Source organism: Stegostoma tigrinum, chromosome 6 (assembly GCF_030684315.1).
Source record: "Stegostoma tigrinum isolate sSteTig4 chromosome 6, sSteTig4.hap1, whole genome shotgun sequence".
NCBI classification, from domain to species: Eukaryota; Metazoa; Chordata; class Chondrichthyes; order Orectolobiformes; family Stegostomatidae; genus Stegostoma; species Stegostoma tigrinum.
The window spans coordinates 64098166-64118953 of NC_081359.1; the positions used below are offsets into that span (position 1 = coordinate 64098166).

The 20788-nt window shown below is 38.0% G+C and overlaps 1 protein-coding gene across 1 annotated transcript in view; it reads left to right on the top strand.

Annotated features, from left to right (window-relative positions):
• LOC125453120 (PC3-like endoprotease variant B) overlaps positions 1-19953 on the top strand; it is a 1374573-nt gene extending 1354620 nt beyond the window's left edge. Inside the window, exons 18-20 of the mRNA XM_048532258.1 lie at positions 8532-8701; positions 15039-15179; positions 17451-19953. Of these exons, the coding sequence (XP_048388215.1) occupies positions 8532-8701; positions 15039-15179; positions 17451-17519 (380 nt within the window). The 3' untranslated portion in view covers positions 17520-19953. The remainder of the gene's footprint in view (positions 1-8531; positions 8702-15038; positions 15180-17450) is intronic.
• Positions 19954-20788: the final 835 nt, after the last annotated feature.

A 20788-nucleotide genomic window follows, 5' to 3' on the forward strand; every position in this document is an offset into this window, starting at 1 on the left:
TATTACATATAAACTGTAAAAATCAGAAGAACAATAGTTTCATGGATAAGAATTTCATAGAAATCTTTTGAGAGAGTTTCTCAGAACAGCCCATTTGGAACCGACCAGAGAGTGCACTTTATTGTGCAACATGACAAGATTAAAAAATAGCCTCACTCCACCCTCCACCACCCTAACAAAGTGATGGTGTTTTACAGTCATTTGAAAGGGAGAAGACTGTATCTAAGACTCACATTATAAACCTGAATAAGCATAACAGTGTGGGCATGACAGCTGAGGTAATCAAAATAGCTGGTATACTCGCATGGGATATAGATCAATAGAGAGACAGTGGCAGACATTTCAGAATATTTAGAACAAGTGTATTCCTGTTACAAAGTAAAAAGTGGACGTACCATCCCTGAATAACTGCAGAGGTTAGGGAAAGTAGCAAATTTTAGTAAAAAGCTTTTAGCACTTCAAAGATAAGTGACAGATCAGATAATGAGTCAGAATATGAAAAATGGCAGAGAATGACCAAAGGGCTAATCAGGAGATTCTGAAAATGTTCAATCTGACTGGAAAGTAGCATATACAAGCCCTCAATTCAAAATGGGTGGGAACAGTAAACAGAAAACTATGGGCTTCTGTTGTGGGGAAGCTTTTACAATTGATTATTAAAGCGACTGTAGTTTGCTCTTAACAAACCTTATGGTGATCAGGAAGAGTTAGCATGGTTTTGTCAAAGAAAAGTCATTTTTAACCAAATTATTGGAGTTCTTTAAAGGAGTAACATAGACTGAATAAAGGGGAGCTGTAGACATACAATATTTGAATTTCCAGAAAGCATTTGATAAAAGTGCCATGCACAAGTTTATTATGCAAAGATGAGCAGAGTGTCGCATGGATAGAAGTTTGTCTAGTTGGGAGAAAACAGTATACATAAACAGATCTTCAATTGATTGGTAGTGTAGTCCTGCATGGGTGTAGACTGGAGTTTCATCTTTTTACAATTTACATTAATGACTGAGATGAGGGGAGTGATGGCATGGTATCTTAATTTGCAGATTACACCAAGATAGGCACAGAATGGTAGACAATAGGTACAGAAATATGTTATGAAGGAGAAATAAGGCAGTTGCGGACAGATATACATGGGCCACATGAGTAGGTAAATTTCTGGTAAGTGTTCACTTTGGCAGCATGAATGAAAATATAGAGTATTACTTAAACAGAGAATGACTGCAGAATTGAGAGGTGCAGAAAGCTTTAGGTGTTACGGTGCACAAGTCATACAATGTTAGCATGGAGGAACAGCATGTAATCAGGAACACTAATGGGATGCTATTTACATGAGAAATTGTGCATGAAAATAAGGATGTTGTGATTCAATTATACAGGGTATTCATGAGACCATATCTCAAATACCTTATGCAGTTTTGCTGTTATTATTTTACAAAATGATGTAAGTGCGTTGTAGGTAGTTCAGAAGTGGTTCACTAGATTGATACCTGGAATAAGCAGGATAATTTATGAGAATATGTCAAACCAGCTGGATTTGTTTCCTTTGAAGGTCATTGGGGTGACTTGGTTGAAGTGTATAAGATCCTACATGGATTTGACAAAGTGGATCTGGAAAAGATGGTTCCTCTGGTGAGACAACCCAGAATGAGAGGGTGTGGTTTTAATATTAGGTATTGCTTTTTTTCATAGAGATATGAGGCTATTTTTTACTCTCAGAGATTGTGTGACATCAGAACTCTGCATAAGAAGGTGGTGGAGGCAATGTCTTTGAATATTTTCATGGTGGTGGTACATAGATTCTTGTAAGGCAGGAACATCAAGAATTATCAGAGGTAGACAGGAATGTGGAATTTGAAACACACACAGATCAACTAAGACCTTATTGAATGATGGGGCAGTTTCAGGGTTAATTCCTGCTCCCAGTTCGTCAATGAACTTGTTGCAGCAGTATAGCCAAGTTCTTTGGGCTAGATTGCTGTTCACTGCCAAACCTACCCATAGTTTATCTGAAGTTTCACCTGACTCCCATAGTCCCCTCTCTCCTCCTGTCCTTAATCTGCTTCTGTTTTAGCTGTGTCAGCATCACAAACCAATATATGTGTTTCACCAATAAGGATCCCGGACTGGCAGCAGAAAACCTTGGAATACACTCTTTGCTCTGCCTACTTCAGTGTTCTTGGTCAAATTTCTTCTGCATTCAATTCCAGCACTTCCTACAGCCAGAATGCACCTTCCCTTTAAGAGGCGCAGGCTGGGTTTAAATATTGCATGTTAACTTTACATGGTACCTATGTCATACAAGCATGGGTCCCCTGCTGAAGCATGCAACCACTGAACAAGCCATTTACCACTGGATATACACAACTGTCATGCAAATTCGAAGGCAGCATGCAATTTAAATACCGGCTGCATTGCAATCGATGTGTACGGGTTAATTACAATACCCATGCCTTTTCCCCATGTTGTCCAATTTTGAGGCCTAAATACTTACAAATATGATTTTCTTGTGTATCATAAACTATTCTTTGTAAAGTCGTATCACTGAAATTTCACATCTAAAAGCTAAAAGTGTACAATGGTTGTTTCATTAATGTGAGCTCCATTAAACCTCTCTGTGAACAGTCTCAATAATTTGGCACTCTGCCATAAACCAAGTCTTCAGTGTATTGCTTCTGTCATCTGTAAAGGAGAGATTAATAATACATAAAAATAACAGACAGAGTTACCCTCGATTAATGAATTGGCAAAGGTAAAAGAGACATGGATGCTGTCAGGGAAACTGTCACAAAAATAACAACTGTCTGCCCAGTGACTATTGCCTTGACACCTCCTTCGTGGCTCTCCAAAAGCCTTCACAGAACCTTTCTTTTTGACTATACCTTGGGGCTGTACCCTCATTTTTTTTCCCATCTATGCCCCTGCTGTTTCATATCACTGTACTTTGAGATGCCTTCTAGTGCAGGAGGAACACTAGAAAAATGAAAATTGTTTGTTCCTAATGTGCTTGATTTCGCTAATGCCAACATTTTAATAAGTGGGATCACGTACAGCTTCAGACCAAATATCTCATCTGGGTCATTTCAACAGTATTAGTGCTGCATAAGCCGGCTATAAGATAAAGCAGTTTCAAAAGGCTCATTAAGAATTCTACAGTCTTCTCCCACCAAATATTGGTCCCCATTTGCAGTGCGGGTTTTCTTCTGCTATTATGGTGGAAATGGAAAACTAATGTGTTGATGTATCCTGGTATCCGAATTGTCAAAACCTTTCCTTTCAGTATTGCTAACTGGCTGCCTGATATCCATTGTTGCTCAAATGTGGGTCCAAAAATAAATCAGTGACATACTATATCTGGACAGAGTATATGTCTGCATTGTTACTGTCCGGAAGTAATCGGTGTCCAATGGATGATTTAAACTAAGTCAACAACTACAAATTCCATGTATGCCTTTTCTACTTAAACTCAATAGGTAGTCTTCCATCCCAATAGAAATTTTAGACTCAGGAGATTAAAAACTAAAATTGTTTAGCATGAATGTGTTTACCAGAATACTAGTAGACACTGGCTGCTGAAGATCAGGGATGTGCTACTGCAGAAATTTAGAACAGAATAAATATTTGTGTAAGTCTGTTGTAGTATAAGTTACATTGGTAAATGACATGTCACTACTTGAATATTTTAAGAACACATTATTTGGTCTTTTATTCTGAATATAACAATGATGAAACTTTGCTCCAAAATGGCTTTTCTATCCAACAGGCATCTTTCAAAGCAAATTAAATATCAAGATATTAGCAAATTTCTTGTCTGCTTGTGATATTAAAGCTTTCTCACCAAAGAATTTGAGGAAAATACACCTTTTAGTATTTGATGCTTTGCGTTATATTTATACTTTGTTCACTCTATATTTTACACTTATTGCTGCCTCTCAATTGGGCTGAGTCACTGTATTTAAAACCACTGTAGGACCTCAATTCTTACTGAAATGGGGTCAAAAAGGTCATTTTCCAGTTAGTTTTGAAGATATAATTCAGAAACACAACTTCGGTCTGGAATAAAGAAAGGCAGGATACATTTTCCCATAGTGTTTGTTACTTCTACGAAAATTGTTCATTTCCATCCACTGCCTAAGGCAAATAACAGATGCGTTAATGAATAACTCTTCATAATGGTAAATTAATTTACAGTCAATTGCAAGAAATGCATCAAGAAATTAAATCTGCAATTGACAGCACAAAAGTTAGCATATCACAGTGTTTGTATTTTAAAGATGGATATTGTTTTGGTGTGGTTTCTTCTTTTGTAGTTTTCAATTAGGTTGTTGCATTTAACTCTCCAGATTGAAGGTAAAGTAACATTCAAAGTCCTTCAGATGCTTGAGGGCTTTCTAATTGCTGCTTTTGCAATAAATATTCAGGCCTCTGATTAAAATGCACCCTAGCTCAAGTTTGTCACCTGATTAATTTGTTTTCAAATGCTTGTTTGATTACTAGCATGATTAATCATGTGCGGAGTAGGCAAAAAAAAATAGAAACGTACGAAATGGGAGTAGAAGTAGATCATACAGCCCTACATGCCTGCTATGTCATTCTGTAAGATTACAGGCTCCACAGATATTGACTTAACTTTCTTGCAGGTCACCATAACCTTGGACTTATCCAAAGTTCAAGGCTGTCTATCTCAGCCCTGAATATATCCAATGATTCTCTGAGTTAGTGGATTCAACAGATTCATAAGCCTTTAAGAGAAGACATTCCCTATTTTCTCTGTTTTAGTGAGAGATCTCTTATTCTGAAACTATGCTTCTAAATTCTAGATTATAAATGCAGGGAAACACCCACAGAGAATCCACCCTCAGAATCTTGCATATTTCAAAAAGATCACCTCTGCTTCTTTTAATTACAATGAATGTTGTTCCAACCTACTCAACCTTACCTCATAAGTAAAAACCCTTCATCCCAGGAATCAATCTAGTGAACTGAGCCTAGTACAAGTATAACTTTTCTTTTATAAAAGAGACCAAAACTGTCAACAGTTGTAGTCTTTCCAAAGCCCAGTACAGATCTATTAGATGTCCTTACTTTTATACACTATACCCTTTGCAAAAAAAAAATCCAACAATCCTAAGGTAAAACGTGGTATTGTCACTGGAATAGTAACTCAGAACCCCAGACAAATGTCTTGGACCATAGGTTTGAATGTTACCATGACTAGTGGTGAATTTTGAATTAAATTAATTTGAAAGCTATACTAATGGAGACCATACAGCCAGTGGCCTGTGGTGGCGACACCAGGTCCATAACAATGAGTAGGCTCGAAAGGCAATAATGCTGGCTGAACCCATGAAACCCACATCCCATGAATGAATGTAAACAAAAAAAATCAATTTTCCTTTCTAATTACTAGCAGTGCCAGCACGCTGACATCTTATGTTTCATGTACAAGAACACCCAGATCTCTTGGTATTGGAATATTCTGTATTCTCTGTCCAGTTAACGAACACTTTATTTTGCTGTTCTTTCTACCAGAGTTAATAACCTCATATTTTCCCATAGTATAGTCCATCTGCTAATGTACTGCCCATTCACGTAAGCTGTCTATATCTCTTTGGATCCCTTCTGTCATCAAAACATTTTGTCTACAATATCCTCAGTCATTTTTGTACTCAAGTGAATTTAAACGATGTTAGATAAAATACAACGTAAATTTTCCTGTTCCCTGTTCCAGACACATTTTAACCATAGTGCCATATTGCACCACTATTATAATTTTTCATTTCTATACCAACTATCTTGTTGTCGATGCTGTCTTTCCTAGATGAGTGTCAATTTAAGCAGAGAACGCTTTTTCCTCTGGATATATTGAAATAGTAAATGTACTAATGCTTGTGCTGCACTTGGCAAACAGAGCAAATCTTCTTCCCCATGTAGCAATTCATGACAAATTACAGTCATTTTTATGCTGTGAATATGTGCTTATTAGAAATTATTATGAAACAGTCAAAACTCATTTTATATGATAGTCCAATATTGTACTGATAACGTTCCCAAATTAGAATCCAGAGGTTTGGACAAATAATTGGGAGAATGTGATTTCATAATCCTATTGTGGTAGTTTGAGAATTTGAATTCTGTATTTTTTTTTAATAGTAAAATTAAAAAGCATGTATCAGTTAAAGGGATCGTGAAGATGATGCTATCAATAGAAAGTGCTGGAACTACTCAGCAGGTCTGACATCATCAGTGGAGAGAGAAAAAAAGTGTTAATATTTTAAGTCCAATATGATTCTAAGAAGTTCTGGTAATAATAGTCAGAGACAGCTGTATCCTGAAAAAAATACTTATGTTATGCCTCAACTGAGATTAGTGTGCTGAAAATCAAGCCCCATTATTCCCAGAGTCATCACAAAAATTAAAAATTTTTAAAAATGTGCAGCATTTTCAATTTTCTTTGTTTTTAGACCCAGTTTGACAGAATGGACTAGGTCTCTGTACTTAACAAGAATAAGTATTCATTCAAAATAAATTGATTCTAACTTCAAATAAATATTATGAATCATCAACATGCAGAAGACACAGCATTTCATACTTTAAAGGTATTTGACTTATCAATTAAAAATCACAGCAGCTCGAAGGAGGATTAAACTGGCTATCTTCAGGTTTGAGGTACATTTTCTACTGCGGAGCATAAACAATTTCTTTTTCTCCACACGCCCAATTGTTGCTCATTGTCTTGTTCAGATTTCTGGAACTATTCAACTGTCTGGGAGCCAATCACATAGTTGCTAACTGGCAGAGGACTTCCATCATTGATAACTGGCCACTAGCCCACAGGCTAATCAGTTGTTTGCTGCTAGCCAAAGCTCCATTTGTAAACACCTCTTGGCTCTTGCTCATCTGCAAAAGTAGATTTCCAATACTGCTTGAACAAATGCAACACTAAGCTGTATAAAGACTATTTACAATGAGTGTCAGTTTCCTTGTGTTTGAAAAAGTGCAGAGATCCTTCAACAATCCTTGTTCTTTAAAGCAGTTGTTTTCAATACTTCAGTCCACAATCATAATATAAAACAGTCTTTTTAGTTAACTGAAGGAATTAAAATAAAACAGAATTAAGTTCCATTGGTTTGGGTGCAATTTGAATGCTGATCTACAAGTGACAGGATAATGTTCTTAGACATTGCTTCATCTAGTACTTAGGCAGCTGTATTTAACCAAACATTTATAATGTAGTCTCCTGAAACGTGAAGCTCTTGCTTGGAGCAGTTAACCAAATCATCCCATCCTATGCAGTGGTTGGTGACAAAGTTTCAATCCATTAATTTCCTCCCTTGGTATCAGAAATTTAAGTAATGAAGAAAAATTAAGTAAGTTAGGCTTATTACCCTCAGAAAAGAAGTCACCAAGGTAGTCAGAATGAAATTTTGTAAAAGGAATTAACAATTGTGATCAGACAAACTGATCATTATGGCAAAAATTCAAATTCCTATAAACCCATTGAAGCAAGAAAGTTGGGTGTGAAAAAGGAATGTTACTTTTTCACAAAGGGAAATAGAATTTAAAGGATGTGCTAGTGAAGGAAACAGTGTAACTAACCTCAAGATGCAAACAGATTGTCATTTATCATAGACAGAGCTTATAATACATCATTATAATACAGTGTAGTAGACCAAGTAACATTGTTCAGCACCTTGCTGCAAAGAAATTTCTTTTTTGTGCCTAGATTTTCATTGGAGAAAAGGAGGAGGAGAGGGGACCTAATTGAGGTATACAAGATAATGAGAGGCATAGATAGAGTTGATAGCCAGAGACTATTTCCCAGGGCAGAAATGGCTAACACAAGGAGTCATAGTTTTAAGCTGGTTGGAGGAAAGTATAGAGGGGATGTCAGAGACGGGTTCTTTACACAGAGAGTTGTGAGAGCATGGAATGCGTCGCCAGCAGCAGTTGTGGAAGCAAGGTCATTGGGGTCATTTAAGAGACTGCTGGACATGCATATGGTCACAGAAATTTGAGGGTGCATACATGAGGATCAATGGTCGGCACAACATTGTGGGCTGAAGGGCCTGTTCTGTGCTGTACTGTTCTGTGTTCTATGTTCTATGTATGCACAGATCAGTGAGCACTCCATTTCAAATATTATCAAGCAGTGAGTAGGAATCTTCCAGAAATGAAACTGTCCCAAAATATCTTTAGAAAACTCTCAACATGTCATGTGGGATCTCTTCGATTTTTTTTAAGTATGTCCTTGCAATAGGCTGAGTTTGCTCCACCGCCCATTGAAGATTGAGAAACCTGGCTTCAGAGGTATGAGAAATCAGGTCAGACTTTTGCTCCAAGATGCTGTAATCTCTATTACATTGATCCACACCCGAAATCTCTTTTCATCAATGCAGAAATGGTAGCTTTAACTGTCGAATGTTTCTAGAGAAGAAAAGATGTTACGAAACAACGGGATGGAATTGGATTGAGACCAGTCAAAAAGCAATGGGTTAATGCTGAAAATTCTTATGTTCTTATCTGAACAGTTATGAAACTTGACAGCATTCAACAAGGTAAAAACAATCACAAGCTGCAAAACATCAGAAAACTTGTGGAGCGAAATAGAATAGATAAGCGATTGCTTGAAGCTTTCTTGCATGAAAATACCAAAAAAGTGCAAGCAGATGATATTTCTTTTAATTGGTCGGAACCAGAGGTAAAGGCATTTCATTACAATAAACCTACTGTTAAGTTATACTGGGCTTACTTGTTTTCAAATCTCTATGGCATTCAATGAATATTTATCTAAACAGCCAATATAATGCTTGAACATTTACTTTTTACTTAAATTTAGTTTAATGCAATGCACAAGATGTTTATGCATCAGCTATGCTGGTGAATTCTCATCCTCTACACCTCCATATCCTATTGGAAACCATCCATCAAAAGAGGTAAAGCTATAAAGAGAAATAACTTTCATTTAGCGTCTAATCTGTATGAAAATATGACCGGTTCAGCTCACTAATCATAAAACAGAGCTGCCATCTTCTTTCATGTTATTGAGTGGATTACCACAGTGGTGGAAAAAGATGGGCTATACATTTTCAAATTCCATCAGCTGATTTTAAGACTTGGATCTTTAATGGACTGACATGATTTCAAAGCAGCAAAAGCACTGATTTAAAAGTGGCCATAGTAATTACCTGATCATAGGTTGAGCTAATCTTCATGACAGTATCAGTAAACAAGACCTGAAAGTAACATTTGTGTCAGCAGAGGCCGAAACCAATATCTGCAGTTTTAATTTATACCTGTATGACTCTCCCCATATTTTGGCTAGTGTCTCTTTCTGGAAGATACTTAGAAGGTTTTTCCCAATGGGCCAAGATGACTATTTCCAAGCTATCTACTACTGGCCACCTCATTAATTATACAACCAGACTCCACAGTGATCTACGTCATTCGACCATGTGGTCACAGAGGCTGAAGCATTGGAGGATCATAGTTAGATTCCAGTTATACACTACAAGCCAGTAACGACTATCCCAAGTTTGTTGTTACATCACATTCCAAAAAGAGATCGCCGAGACAGGGAAGTTGACTCCCTGTCACATTGACAGTGACCTGGAGGTCCTGATGGACAGGCTGGTAGCAAGAAGGGCCATTCTGTTCCCAGAGAAGTGCCACTGGAGGCCATAGTACCAAACCTTGCCAGTCCAGTCAAAAATAGGCATCTGGATCGGTGCCATTTTCTCTGGAGGAATACACAACAGTGCTGCAAGAAGGTCAAGCATTCTGCAAGGACAAGTGCCACCACCCTCTGTCTGCTACCTCACACCCACACTAAATTAACCATTGCACATACATCCCACCAAGTTTAATGGACTACAACCCTCAGTGTTGCATTCTGCATCTTCACCAGATAGCTTCCATTCTCCTGATCCTGCCAAACTACTAAGCCTTCATTCCTTCTGCAAAAAAGGAATTGGGAGCTACATAGGGGCAGGAAACGTCTTTGGGTGGGAAACCTGGAAGTAAGGTTTCCCAGATAACAAGGTGTAGAGCTGGATGAACACGGCAGGACAAGCAGCATCATAGGAGCAGAAAAGCTGACATTTCAGGCCTAGACCCTTCTTCAGAACCCACATGCTCTCCAATAATTACAGGATACATTTTACATTTTTGTGACAGGTTTCCTTCTTGTCATTCACAGATCATAAAGCGTTAGTTCTAGGACATTTAAAAAAGCATTTCACACAGTATCAACATGGTTTATGAGAGACACCACCTTGTCTCCTACGAGGATCTGAAACCCTTGCTCTGCTCTGAACCTGACACCCTCTTTTCCTGCTCTTTTTCTTTCTCCTTTTCAGAGCTGTTCCCTCTTACACTGCTCTCTCCTTCCCCATTCTGATGATTGCCTTGATGCATTCATGGGAAGTGCATCACTAAAAAGGCCAGCATTTATTGCCCATCCCTAACTGCCCGAGAGAAGGTGGTGCTGAGCTGCTCTCTTGAATTGCTGAGGTCCTTGTGATATGTCAGTAGACCCACAATGCTGTTCAGGAGAAAGTTCCAGCATTTTGACCCAGCAACTGTGTTGGAAGCACTATATATTTCCAAGCCCGAATGTTGTGCAGCTTGAAGGGGAACATGCATCTACTGCCCTGTCCTTCTAGATGGTGGTAATTGTAGGATTGGAAGGTGCTGTCTAAGGAGCCTTGATGAATTTCTGCTGTGCATCTTGTAGACTGTACACACTGCTGCTACTGAGCATCAGTGGTGAACAGAGTGAGTGATAGTGGATGTGCTACAAATCAATCAGGCTGCTTTATCCTGGATGTTGTTGAGCTTCTTGAGTGTTGCCGGAACTGCACCCATCCAGGCAAGTGGGGAATATTCCATCACACTCCTGATTTGTGCCTTGTTGATAATAGACAGATCTGGGGAGTCAGAAAGTAAATTGCCTGCTTCATTATTCTTCACCACTGACCTGCTCTTGTGGGCACATTATTTATATGGCAAGTCACTCTCAGTTTCTGGTCAGTGGGAACCACCAGGATCTTGGTAGTGGAGGATTCAGCAATGCTAATATCATTGAATATAATAGGGCAATAGGTAGATTCTCTGTTACTGGAGATGAAGTAATTGTCTGGAATTTGTGTGGCACAAATGTCGCTTACTAGTTGTCAGTCTGAACCTAGATATTGCCCAGATGTGTTGCATCTATAACTGAGAAGTCATGAAATGGTGCCAAACATTGTACAATCAGAAATAAACAGTGCCACCTCTGACCTTACCCTTAAGGGAATGTCAGCTAAAGATGGTTGGGCCGAGGACACTACCGTGAGGAACTTCTCCAGAAATGCCCTGGAGCTGAGATGACCGACCTTCAAAAATCACAACCATGTTTCTTTATTCCAGACATGACTCCGACCAGAGAAGAGATTTCCTCCTGATTCCCATTGACTCCAGTTTTGCGAGAGTTCCTCGATGCCAGAGACACTCAAACACAGCCTTAATGTCAAGGGCAGTCACTCTCACCTCACTAAAGCGTCACATGCTTATTTAACAGTGTATGTGAAATCGCGGGCAGTGAAGGCAGAATGATGATGGGTGGTTGAAAAGGGTTTGCATCGTGATGCCTCTAAAACTGATAATGGCATTGTCAAACTTATTAACGAAGATTTTCTAATAGCCGATGATGGTGTAATGACCATCAGCATAAATGGAAGTTGCAGAAGTCCCATTACAGAAAGATCTAAAGGAATTGCCTGGTAACTTGAAGATCTCACTGACAATTCTTCTACACTTGGAAACATCTGAAAATATCAATTTAAATTGGACAATTTAGATGGTTCCAATGAAGTTAGACTATTAAATAAATTGCTTAACTCCTGAGTAAGTATTCAACCGACCCCATGATTATGTCACACACATGTACCTGCAACTATGCCTCCCTTAGACCACTTACACCCCCAGACCCTGACCTGACACCTCATTGTCTCCTAGCAGTACCTGAAACCACTGCTCTGCTCTGGACCTGACACCCTCTTTTCCTCTCCCCACTCCAGGGCTGCCCACTTTTCCCCTGCTCCCTACTTACCCATTCTGAAATTGACACCCCGTTACCCTGCTCTGGAGCCACTCCCTCTGGCCATGCTCAGCACCTGCTTCGTCTTTCTCATATTCTGGATCCATTCCCCCATTTCTTCTGTATCCACCACCAAATCCAAACCCATCTAATTTAAGTGTTTTTGTGTTCATTAAGCTGAGCATTATTGGTGATGGGGACCAATGCGAGTATCAAACATTTACAGATCCAGCCGAGAAAAATTAAGTGCTCAGTAAAGCTCTCTTTATTGCCCTAGCCACATCATCACTCCATCAATATATCTCTTTCGGTTCCTATCATATTAGCTTTGATGTTTGTCTGAGTGAGAAATGGGAACTTTAATATTCCTAGTTATATCATTTTTGGGAGAGCTAGGATGGATAAAAAGCATGACAGGGCTGTGCTGTTGATCAAGCTTCTATCATAGTGCTGAAATACAGGAATATTGTAAGGATTGTTTTATGTCAAAATATAAAATTTTTAAAATATGGAATGCAGATCATTAACAGTAGAAATAGAACAGGTCTGCATATATCCATCCAATGACAGATACATTGAAATATAGGGATTTCAACCTAACTTTCCAGGTGGGAAACACTTGGGATTAAATGGGATATTGACTTATACCACACTCAATAAGCCAATGTTTACCTAACCCACCAACTGGGAAACAAATGGAATGATGATGTGATGGTTTTATACCATCCCCAAAATTACTCACTAATTGAAGTTGATAAATAATGTTGATGGGGGGGTGCAAGGAGTCAATATTCCACCAAATCCAATGAGTTTCTCATCCAGTGAATTAGGTTGACATTAGGGACATTGAAGGAGTATTTTTAAATGTAACAAAATTGACAAAATAACATGGGTTTTTAGGATGCGTTTGGGAGTATTTTCCAATAAGTTCCTGCCTCACATTTTCAGAAAGATCTCAAAGCTTTTGAGAGCATGCAGAAGAGGAACACTAGAAAAGTAATGGCACTGTTCGTGAGTTATGTGGAGGATTTGTGTTACTGTCATTAAGGTCAAGAAGATCAAGAGGAGATTTAAATAAAGATATTTAAAGTTATGATAGTCTGTTGGAGAAAATGAGGAGAAACAGTTCCCATTGGTAAAAGTGTCAGTGATCAGAGAATAGCATTTAAGATACTTGCCAAAGGAACCAAAGATTAGATGAGTTTTTTTATTAAATGCTGGAAGTGGTTATAATCTGAGATCCACTGTCTAAGAGATTAGTAGATGCAGTTTTAACAGCGACGTGAGAAAGAAATTGAAATTACACTGAATAAGAAGAAATTGCAGGCCCACAGGTCAAAAGCAAGTGAGTACACTATCTGGATAGAACTTAGAAAAAGCAGCATAGATAGGCTGAATGAGCTTCCCATGCAGTGTGATTCGATAATTGTGTGACCTGTAAAGCCTAAAGGGCTTATGGTATCAGTGAACACATAATACAGTTTAAATAGTATAGGATATTACCGGCTCTTAATCAGTGAAATAATAGTTAAAAAGAAGAGGAGGTTACTCAGGGCTGAAAAATAAAGCTGAACTGTAAAAGATAAGGTGTGCCCAGAAAATTAAATGAATATTTTAAGATGATTATTTTTAAATGATTTTGAAAGTGGGAATGCACACAAGGGTGGTATAACATAATAATTTGGCATAAATTTAAAATTAGAATTGTTTAAAATCAAAACAACTTAAGGTAGATAGTGAAGTGTGAAGTTGGATGAACACAGCAGGCCAAGCAGCATCTCAGGAGCACGTTTTGGGCCTAGAACCTTCATCAGAGAGGGGGATGGCGTGAGGGTTCTGGAATAAATAGGGAGAGAGGGGGAGGCAGACCAAAGATGGAGAGAAAAGAAGATAGGTGGAGAGGAGAGTATAGGCGGGGAGGTAGGGAGAGGATAGGCCAGTCCAGGGAAGACGGACAGGTCAAGGAGGTGGGATGAGGTTAGTAGGTAGGAAATGGAGGTGCAGCTTGGGGTGGGAGGAAAGGATGGGTGGGGGGATGGTGAAGATTCGGCAATATTCCGCTTGGGAACCCTGCAGCCCAATGGTATCAATGTGGACTTCACCAGCTTCAAAATCCTCCCTTCCCCCACCGCATCCCAAAACCAGCCCAGTTCATCCCCTCCCCCCACTGCACCACACAACCAGCCCAGCTCTTCCCCTCCACCCACTGCATCCCAAAACCAGCCCAGCCTGTCTCTGCCTCCCTAACCTGTTCTTCCTCTCACCCATCCCTTCCTCCCACCCCAAGCCGCACCTCCATTATATGAGTGCACATATTGTGTCTTGGTACTGCTAGGTAGCCATTGTTTAATAAGGGTAGGAAGAATAATGCTGGTAACCATAAACCACCCAGAAAGACAAATAAGTAAAACCTATGAATGGTGTACACTGGTCCAACACATCTTGTATACCTCAAAATAGAGTACCAGTAACACCGGCATGTTCATTTCCAAGTATTGCTTTTTTTTATTTAGCTGTGTTACTTGTGGACAAACTCTTAGTGGTAGATTTTAACTTTCAACAATTAGATCAAAATTTGCTCGTAGTAGATCGGTCATTTTTCCTTCCTACTCACTTGCCTGAATTTCTCTGGTTTCTTCAGCTTTCCATTTAATATATAATCTACAGGCTTTTAAAATCATTACTGGTTTCAACCAATTGGGAATTCCTGGTTTATGGTCATTAATTTTCTGATTCTTTCTAGCCTTGATAATACCCCATATTGTGGGCCTTGTGAGATTTGCTACTTTGCATAGATTTCTCAAATTTACAAAATGGTGCAAGAGCCTAAAGGAGATTTTTGTTTTAAAACAAGGACTTTCTGCATATGTTGTTGTATATTATTCAGTCTGTGCCCAGTTTATTGTTAAACTTTACACTGCAATCAGAAGATGTAATTTATATTTTTGTTCCCTAACAGTCTTCTCCATCTGTAAAAAATGCAAGTACTCCAAGCTCTAACTTGGGTCAAGTTCTGCTGAAGCTTTGGTACTCCATGAAAAGCAAAGTTAAAAGCAAAATTCATTATGTAAGATCATTGTTAGCTGATACAAACGAACAGGTAAGTTTCAATCCATTCTTTAACTATTATCTTGTCCCATAAAATTAGAGTTCAGAACAGCCAGGAGACTGCCAAATATTTCAGACATTCATAGTGCAATCTTGCACACTGCCTCTTCCTCATTCTTTCTACTTAAGCGAGATTGAAATTATATATGATTGTTTGTTTACATGACTGATTTTATAGAAAAGCAACTGCTGATCAACCTAATCCTTCAAATATGCTTAAGAAGGCTATTGTAAACAATGTAGCATCATTGTAACATGTTCCATGACTTGACAGTAAGGGTACTTACACCCATCCTAGCAGAATGTGATCTGCATCATATTACGTAGATTATACAATATTTAAGTTAGCTCAAGGGATAAGATGCAAGATTTCATAAATATGCATCGAGGCAAACAAGGAGATACTTAGTTTCCCAACTTTTTTTTAATTGATTGCTCATTTTAAACTGGATGTTTGATCAATGCCTACATAAAGAGAAACCTTTTTTAACGCAATTTGATAATATATACAAAGCATTGAATATGAGAAAAGAAATGAAGACTTAAATAAAGGGATGAAGCAACCTGGATTAGGAACAGAAGAGCAGGAATAGAACATTTTGCCTATGAAGCTTGCTCTGTTGTTCTAAATCTTTGCTGATTGTCTACCTCAGTGCCAAATTTCCATGCTATCCCCAAATCCTTTAATGTCATTAGTAACTAGAAATCTATCATTCTCCATCTTAAACTTACTCAATGATGGAGCTTCCATCACCATCCAATGATTGAGAAGAAGTGAAGAAGTTCATTTTCATGCCACATCTAATAGCTTGCCTTTTATTCTGAGACTGTGTCACCTAATTCTAGACCCTGTTGCCTGAAGAAACATTCCTTCTGCATCTACTCTGTCTATCTCTTTAAAAATCTGTAAGTTCCTGAGCTGTCACCCCTCACTCTTGTAAACTCCAGAGATTATGGGGCCGGTCTCTTCATCAGGCAATCCGTGCATGTCAGGAATCAGCCTGACAAACCTCAGCTGCACTCCCTCTATGGCAGGTTCATCCTTCCTTAGGGAAGGGGACCAAACTACATACAATATTCCAGGTATAGTCTCTCCATTGTTCCATATAATTAAATCAAGACATCATTCTTGTTGCTGAATACTGATATACTAAACAATCGTGCTACTTGCAAATTAGTGATAAAAGTCTGTAACACAGAATCAGGTCCTTCAGCCCATCAAGATAACAGAGTGTGAAGCTGGATGAACACAGCAGGCCAAGCAGCATCTCAGGAGCACACAAGCTGACGTTTCGGGCCTAGACCCTTCTTCACTACCTCTGAGATTGTTCTGATTGGCCTGTAGTTTCCTCTTTTATTTCATGTTCTATTCTTGAAAAATGGTCCCATATTTGCTGTCCCCTGGCACCTCCCTGGTGTCCACGGAGGCATTTAAAATTATGGCCAAAGCCCCTGTTGTTTCCACCCTTGCCTCACTCAACAACCCGGAATTAATTTCATCCATCCCCCAAGTGAAGTAAAACCTTATATTCAGTGCTGCAATTTACTGATGATTTATTTCACTGAATTGTTATTGCTGGTTTATAACATGTTATTTTAGGTTTGGTACCAATTTGCTCCTTCCCTTCAGTTGATGGCCTCTCCCCAACATTTCACCCAAGTGTCTGTTATTAAAGTGTAAGTATTGACAGTGACTCCTGGAAAACTACCAACAGCCACTGTGGCTCACTTTTAGCAGGAATTACTGAAGAACAGTTAAGAGCCAGGGCCTGTTTTCCCTTCCCAAGTCTGACCCATCTATTTCAAGATAATTACCTTTTTTCTACTTAGACTGTCTTCAGGTAATACAGTTAGCAGAAAGGATATTACTAAAATTATAACAGAGTTTTCTGTTCCTGAATTTCAAGCATTAGTTTGGTTTTGTTTGAGATTTTTCAGCATTTTTTCTATCTTCTTTATATATCTGTGAAGGCATTTTTATTTAATTTTCGGTCTGTTGATGTTCCCGTTTTTTTCTATTGCTCATATTTGTTTAATTCCACAAAAAGGCACAACAAGGTCTATGTAAACACCACAAAAAATAATACAGTAGAACTTGATGCAAGAGTACGTGACAATGAGCAATGGAAGTTAGCTTGATAGAAGCGATCCTTTTCATTTGCACCACAGATTTTAAAATTGTGTTGAATTATAGTCCTTGAAAAGGAAGTAGATTTGAAACATGATTATTGTACTCAAATAATGAGGCATTTTCCTGCCACAGGATGTTGATGAAGCTCAGAAAGAATTTCAAAGAAGCAATGTACTGTCTTCTCAATCTGCAGAAGAGTAGAATGGAGATCCAGCTTCTTCACTGATAGCTTCATTGAACAGTCGCAAATAATATCCAAAAAGTCAAAGATGATGGAAAATATGGAGAACACCTTTAAAGAAAATAATTAAAAACAAGAACATTTTCAATGACGCAGCTCCTCCAAAAATAAGTAAAATGGTATTTAACATACAAGGGGTAAATATTTGTCTCAGGTAGTAGCACCAAACACACATTATTGTATCACTTGATATTCCATTCTATTGTACTTAATGTACCTGGATGCTAGAAGGAGAGTATAACTGGAAAGGTCAGGGAGACAGCGGTTCAGGCCATAACATCTGTTTCTTTGTACCTCTTGAAACAAATTTCTACCCCCAAAGTCTTTGTAAAATGAGATATGCAAAAAATGAAAACATTTCATCCACAAACCACAATATTGGTTAAAGATACTTTTATGAAACAATCATAAATTTAGTTCCAATGTATGTTGGGGATGATTTGACTAATCATGCCTATGATTGAAGAATCAGTCTTTCTTTGACTCTTTCAAATGTTCAGTGCTGTTTTTCTAGACAGGGTAAGATGGTGAACAATTTTGCTAAGACTTCAGAATGGAGACTAATGTTATCTAACATTAAAACATATAACTTGCAAATTTTACTGGAATCCCTGTTTGTAGCTATTGCAAGGCATCAGTGAAACACACAAGAGAAACTGCATAAATAAACATTTTTAGCAGATTATTCTGTCTCACCAAATATTCCAACTTCCCTTGCTGGTGAACCCCGGGGTAATTTTAAGCACATGCATCCAAGGTGGTACTGATACAATTCTGTCATCAGTCTTTTTTTTTAAATCATAGCGTGATTTGCATACTGAGGTTTTCAATTGGTACTTTATTTGAATTCTTCAGTCTGGAAATATTGAAAGGGCTGATTTCAGCTTACAGTTCATTTTCATCCTGTACACATACATAGTCCAATTTATTTTCAAGTTGAATATTCTGTTTTCAGCAACAGATGTTTCTGGTGATAATATACTGTTACACCCCTGTGGAATGAAATGTGCTGTGTTTTCTGCTCTTGGCAATAAGAACAATTACCTCAGCTGACTACACCTAGTAAAAGTGATCTTTCCTATAACTGTCACATACAGACAGAAGGCACTATCTTAACTGAGCCCCTGGACAGGGCCATTCATTTCATTCACATTTCTAGAGATGTTCATCTCACTGCTTTAAAGAGGAGAAAGTAATGTGCCACCTTCAGCATCACTGAAAAAATTCAGGTAATAAATGTTGTCTATAAAGAGTCCTTGAGAAATAAATTAAAGAAGAAACTTGGATGAAATTCAATAAATTCATCTTGCCAAAATTTGAACAACAATGCTGGATTTATGTTAGTAAAAGAAAGAGCTGGAAATATTTTCTCAGGAATGTCCAGTGCTACCTACCTGTAACCAGAAATTGAACAATTCTGTTAACTGGTTTAAGCCTAATTGGAAAATTAATTGTTCACTTTTAAAATTTTCACTACCTTCGCTTCAGGGACTTTCCAAGATTTTGAGTTACTGCTGACACAATTGGGTTTCAGTACTTCCTCAGAGATTTAACTGCCAGTACAATCTGAGTGAGCAGGATTTAGCATGGGCAGGAAACGGAGTGATATCGAGACTGCTGTTGCATGGATAGGTGTCCGTCAATAATTGTGCCCTCCTCTTGCAGCTACTGTGACATACATGCCTTAGGCAGAAGTGGAGTCCACAAAAGAAAGCACCATTTAACTCTCTAGCCTGTAAAGAAAATAGCACTTCTTAAAAGTTTGTGGTTTGTGAATGAAATGTTAAGAATCATATCAAGAAGCGACATTAAAGTTTTGGCAAAAAAAAACTATTTCCTTTTTTCGTCTTTATTGTCACACAGACCTTAAATCTTCACTTTTAATGAGTACAGAAAATGGCAGCTACCATATATGCCAAATACAGAAAACTTAAAATAAATTTGAGTCCTAAAATATGAAACTTGATAATTTATAAAGACATCTTCAGTTATGATTCAGTATGCAGGTAGTGTCAAATCATGGTTTCTTCATAATACAATAATATATAATTTAACATTACTTGTGGAAAATTTAACTGTCTTGTTATTAATAATATGGAGAGCCAACTTCTACTCTGAATTTGATTTATAGAATAATGCTGGAATTGCTTAGCAAAAGTTGGAAATCACATTAGTTACTTCCTCTAATTCATCATTAAGAAACATTTATGTGACTTTTTTCTCATGAACACGATCCCCACTCATTTTTATTAATTATTTCACTGTAGAAGTCTTTAGATTGTTATGCCACAGTGATTTGATCTTCTCTTCAAGCATTTTGTTAGCCATGTATTTCAATTGCACATGGATGAAAAAATTTGAATAAATGTTTTAAGGTGATATCACAGTGTATGTCATACAATCATCCAATTTTCTAAGCCTACTTAAATTATATATTGTGTTACTCTGCTGTGAGTGTCTCATGAGCAAAAGTAAACACTCTGATTTATAAAGTCAGTTCAATAAAACTGATGCCATTCCCTTGTAGAACAGAGTTTATGGTCCCATTTCTCGATGCAGTAAACATTTGATCCACATCATCGCAATCAAGAATACATCAGGAACTTTCTACATTGGATAGTCAAGAGAGAGTTAGCCCTTACCAATCTCACAAACCACCTACTGACCCATTTACAGCAGTGGCAAGGGTCTTTTTTGTTGTCCAGAAGACAACAATAGACACACAACTAAAACTAGATTAAAAAGATTAAAGGCATAGTGGAACATTGGCAGGTGATAATTTTATATACTTTCACAATGGTATTGCTGGATTGACTCCATATTTATTACTCTACTTTTTGAGAATAATCTCATTATATTTATATAAGCAAAATAAACGAAATAGGCGAAGCTAGGATGTATGTACCTCTATAGGCTCAAATGAGTATGACTGAACCTGTCAAAATTTATCCACTACATTTAGGAAGGAGTTACAGATAGAAGTCATGTTAGAACATAGAACAGTACAGCACAGTACAGGCCCTTCGGCCCACAATGTTGTGCCAAACTTTTACCCTAATCCTAAAATCTATCTAATCTCCACCCCTACCTTATACTATCATCTATATGCCTATCTAATAGCCGCTTAAATGCCCCTAATGAGGCCGACTCCACTACCCTCTCCAGCAATGCGTTCCATACCCCGACCACACTCTGAGTAAAGAACCTACCTCTGACATCTCCCCTATTT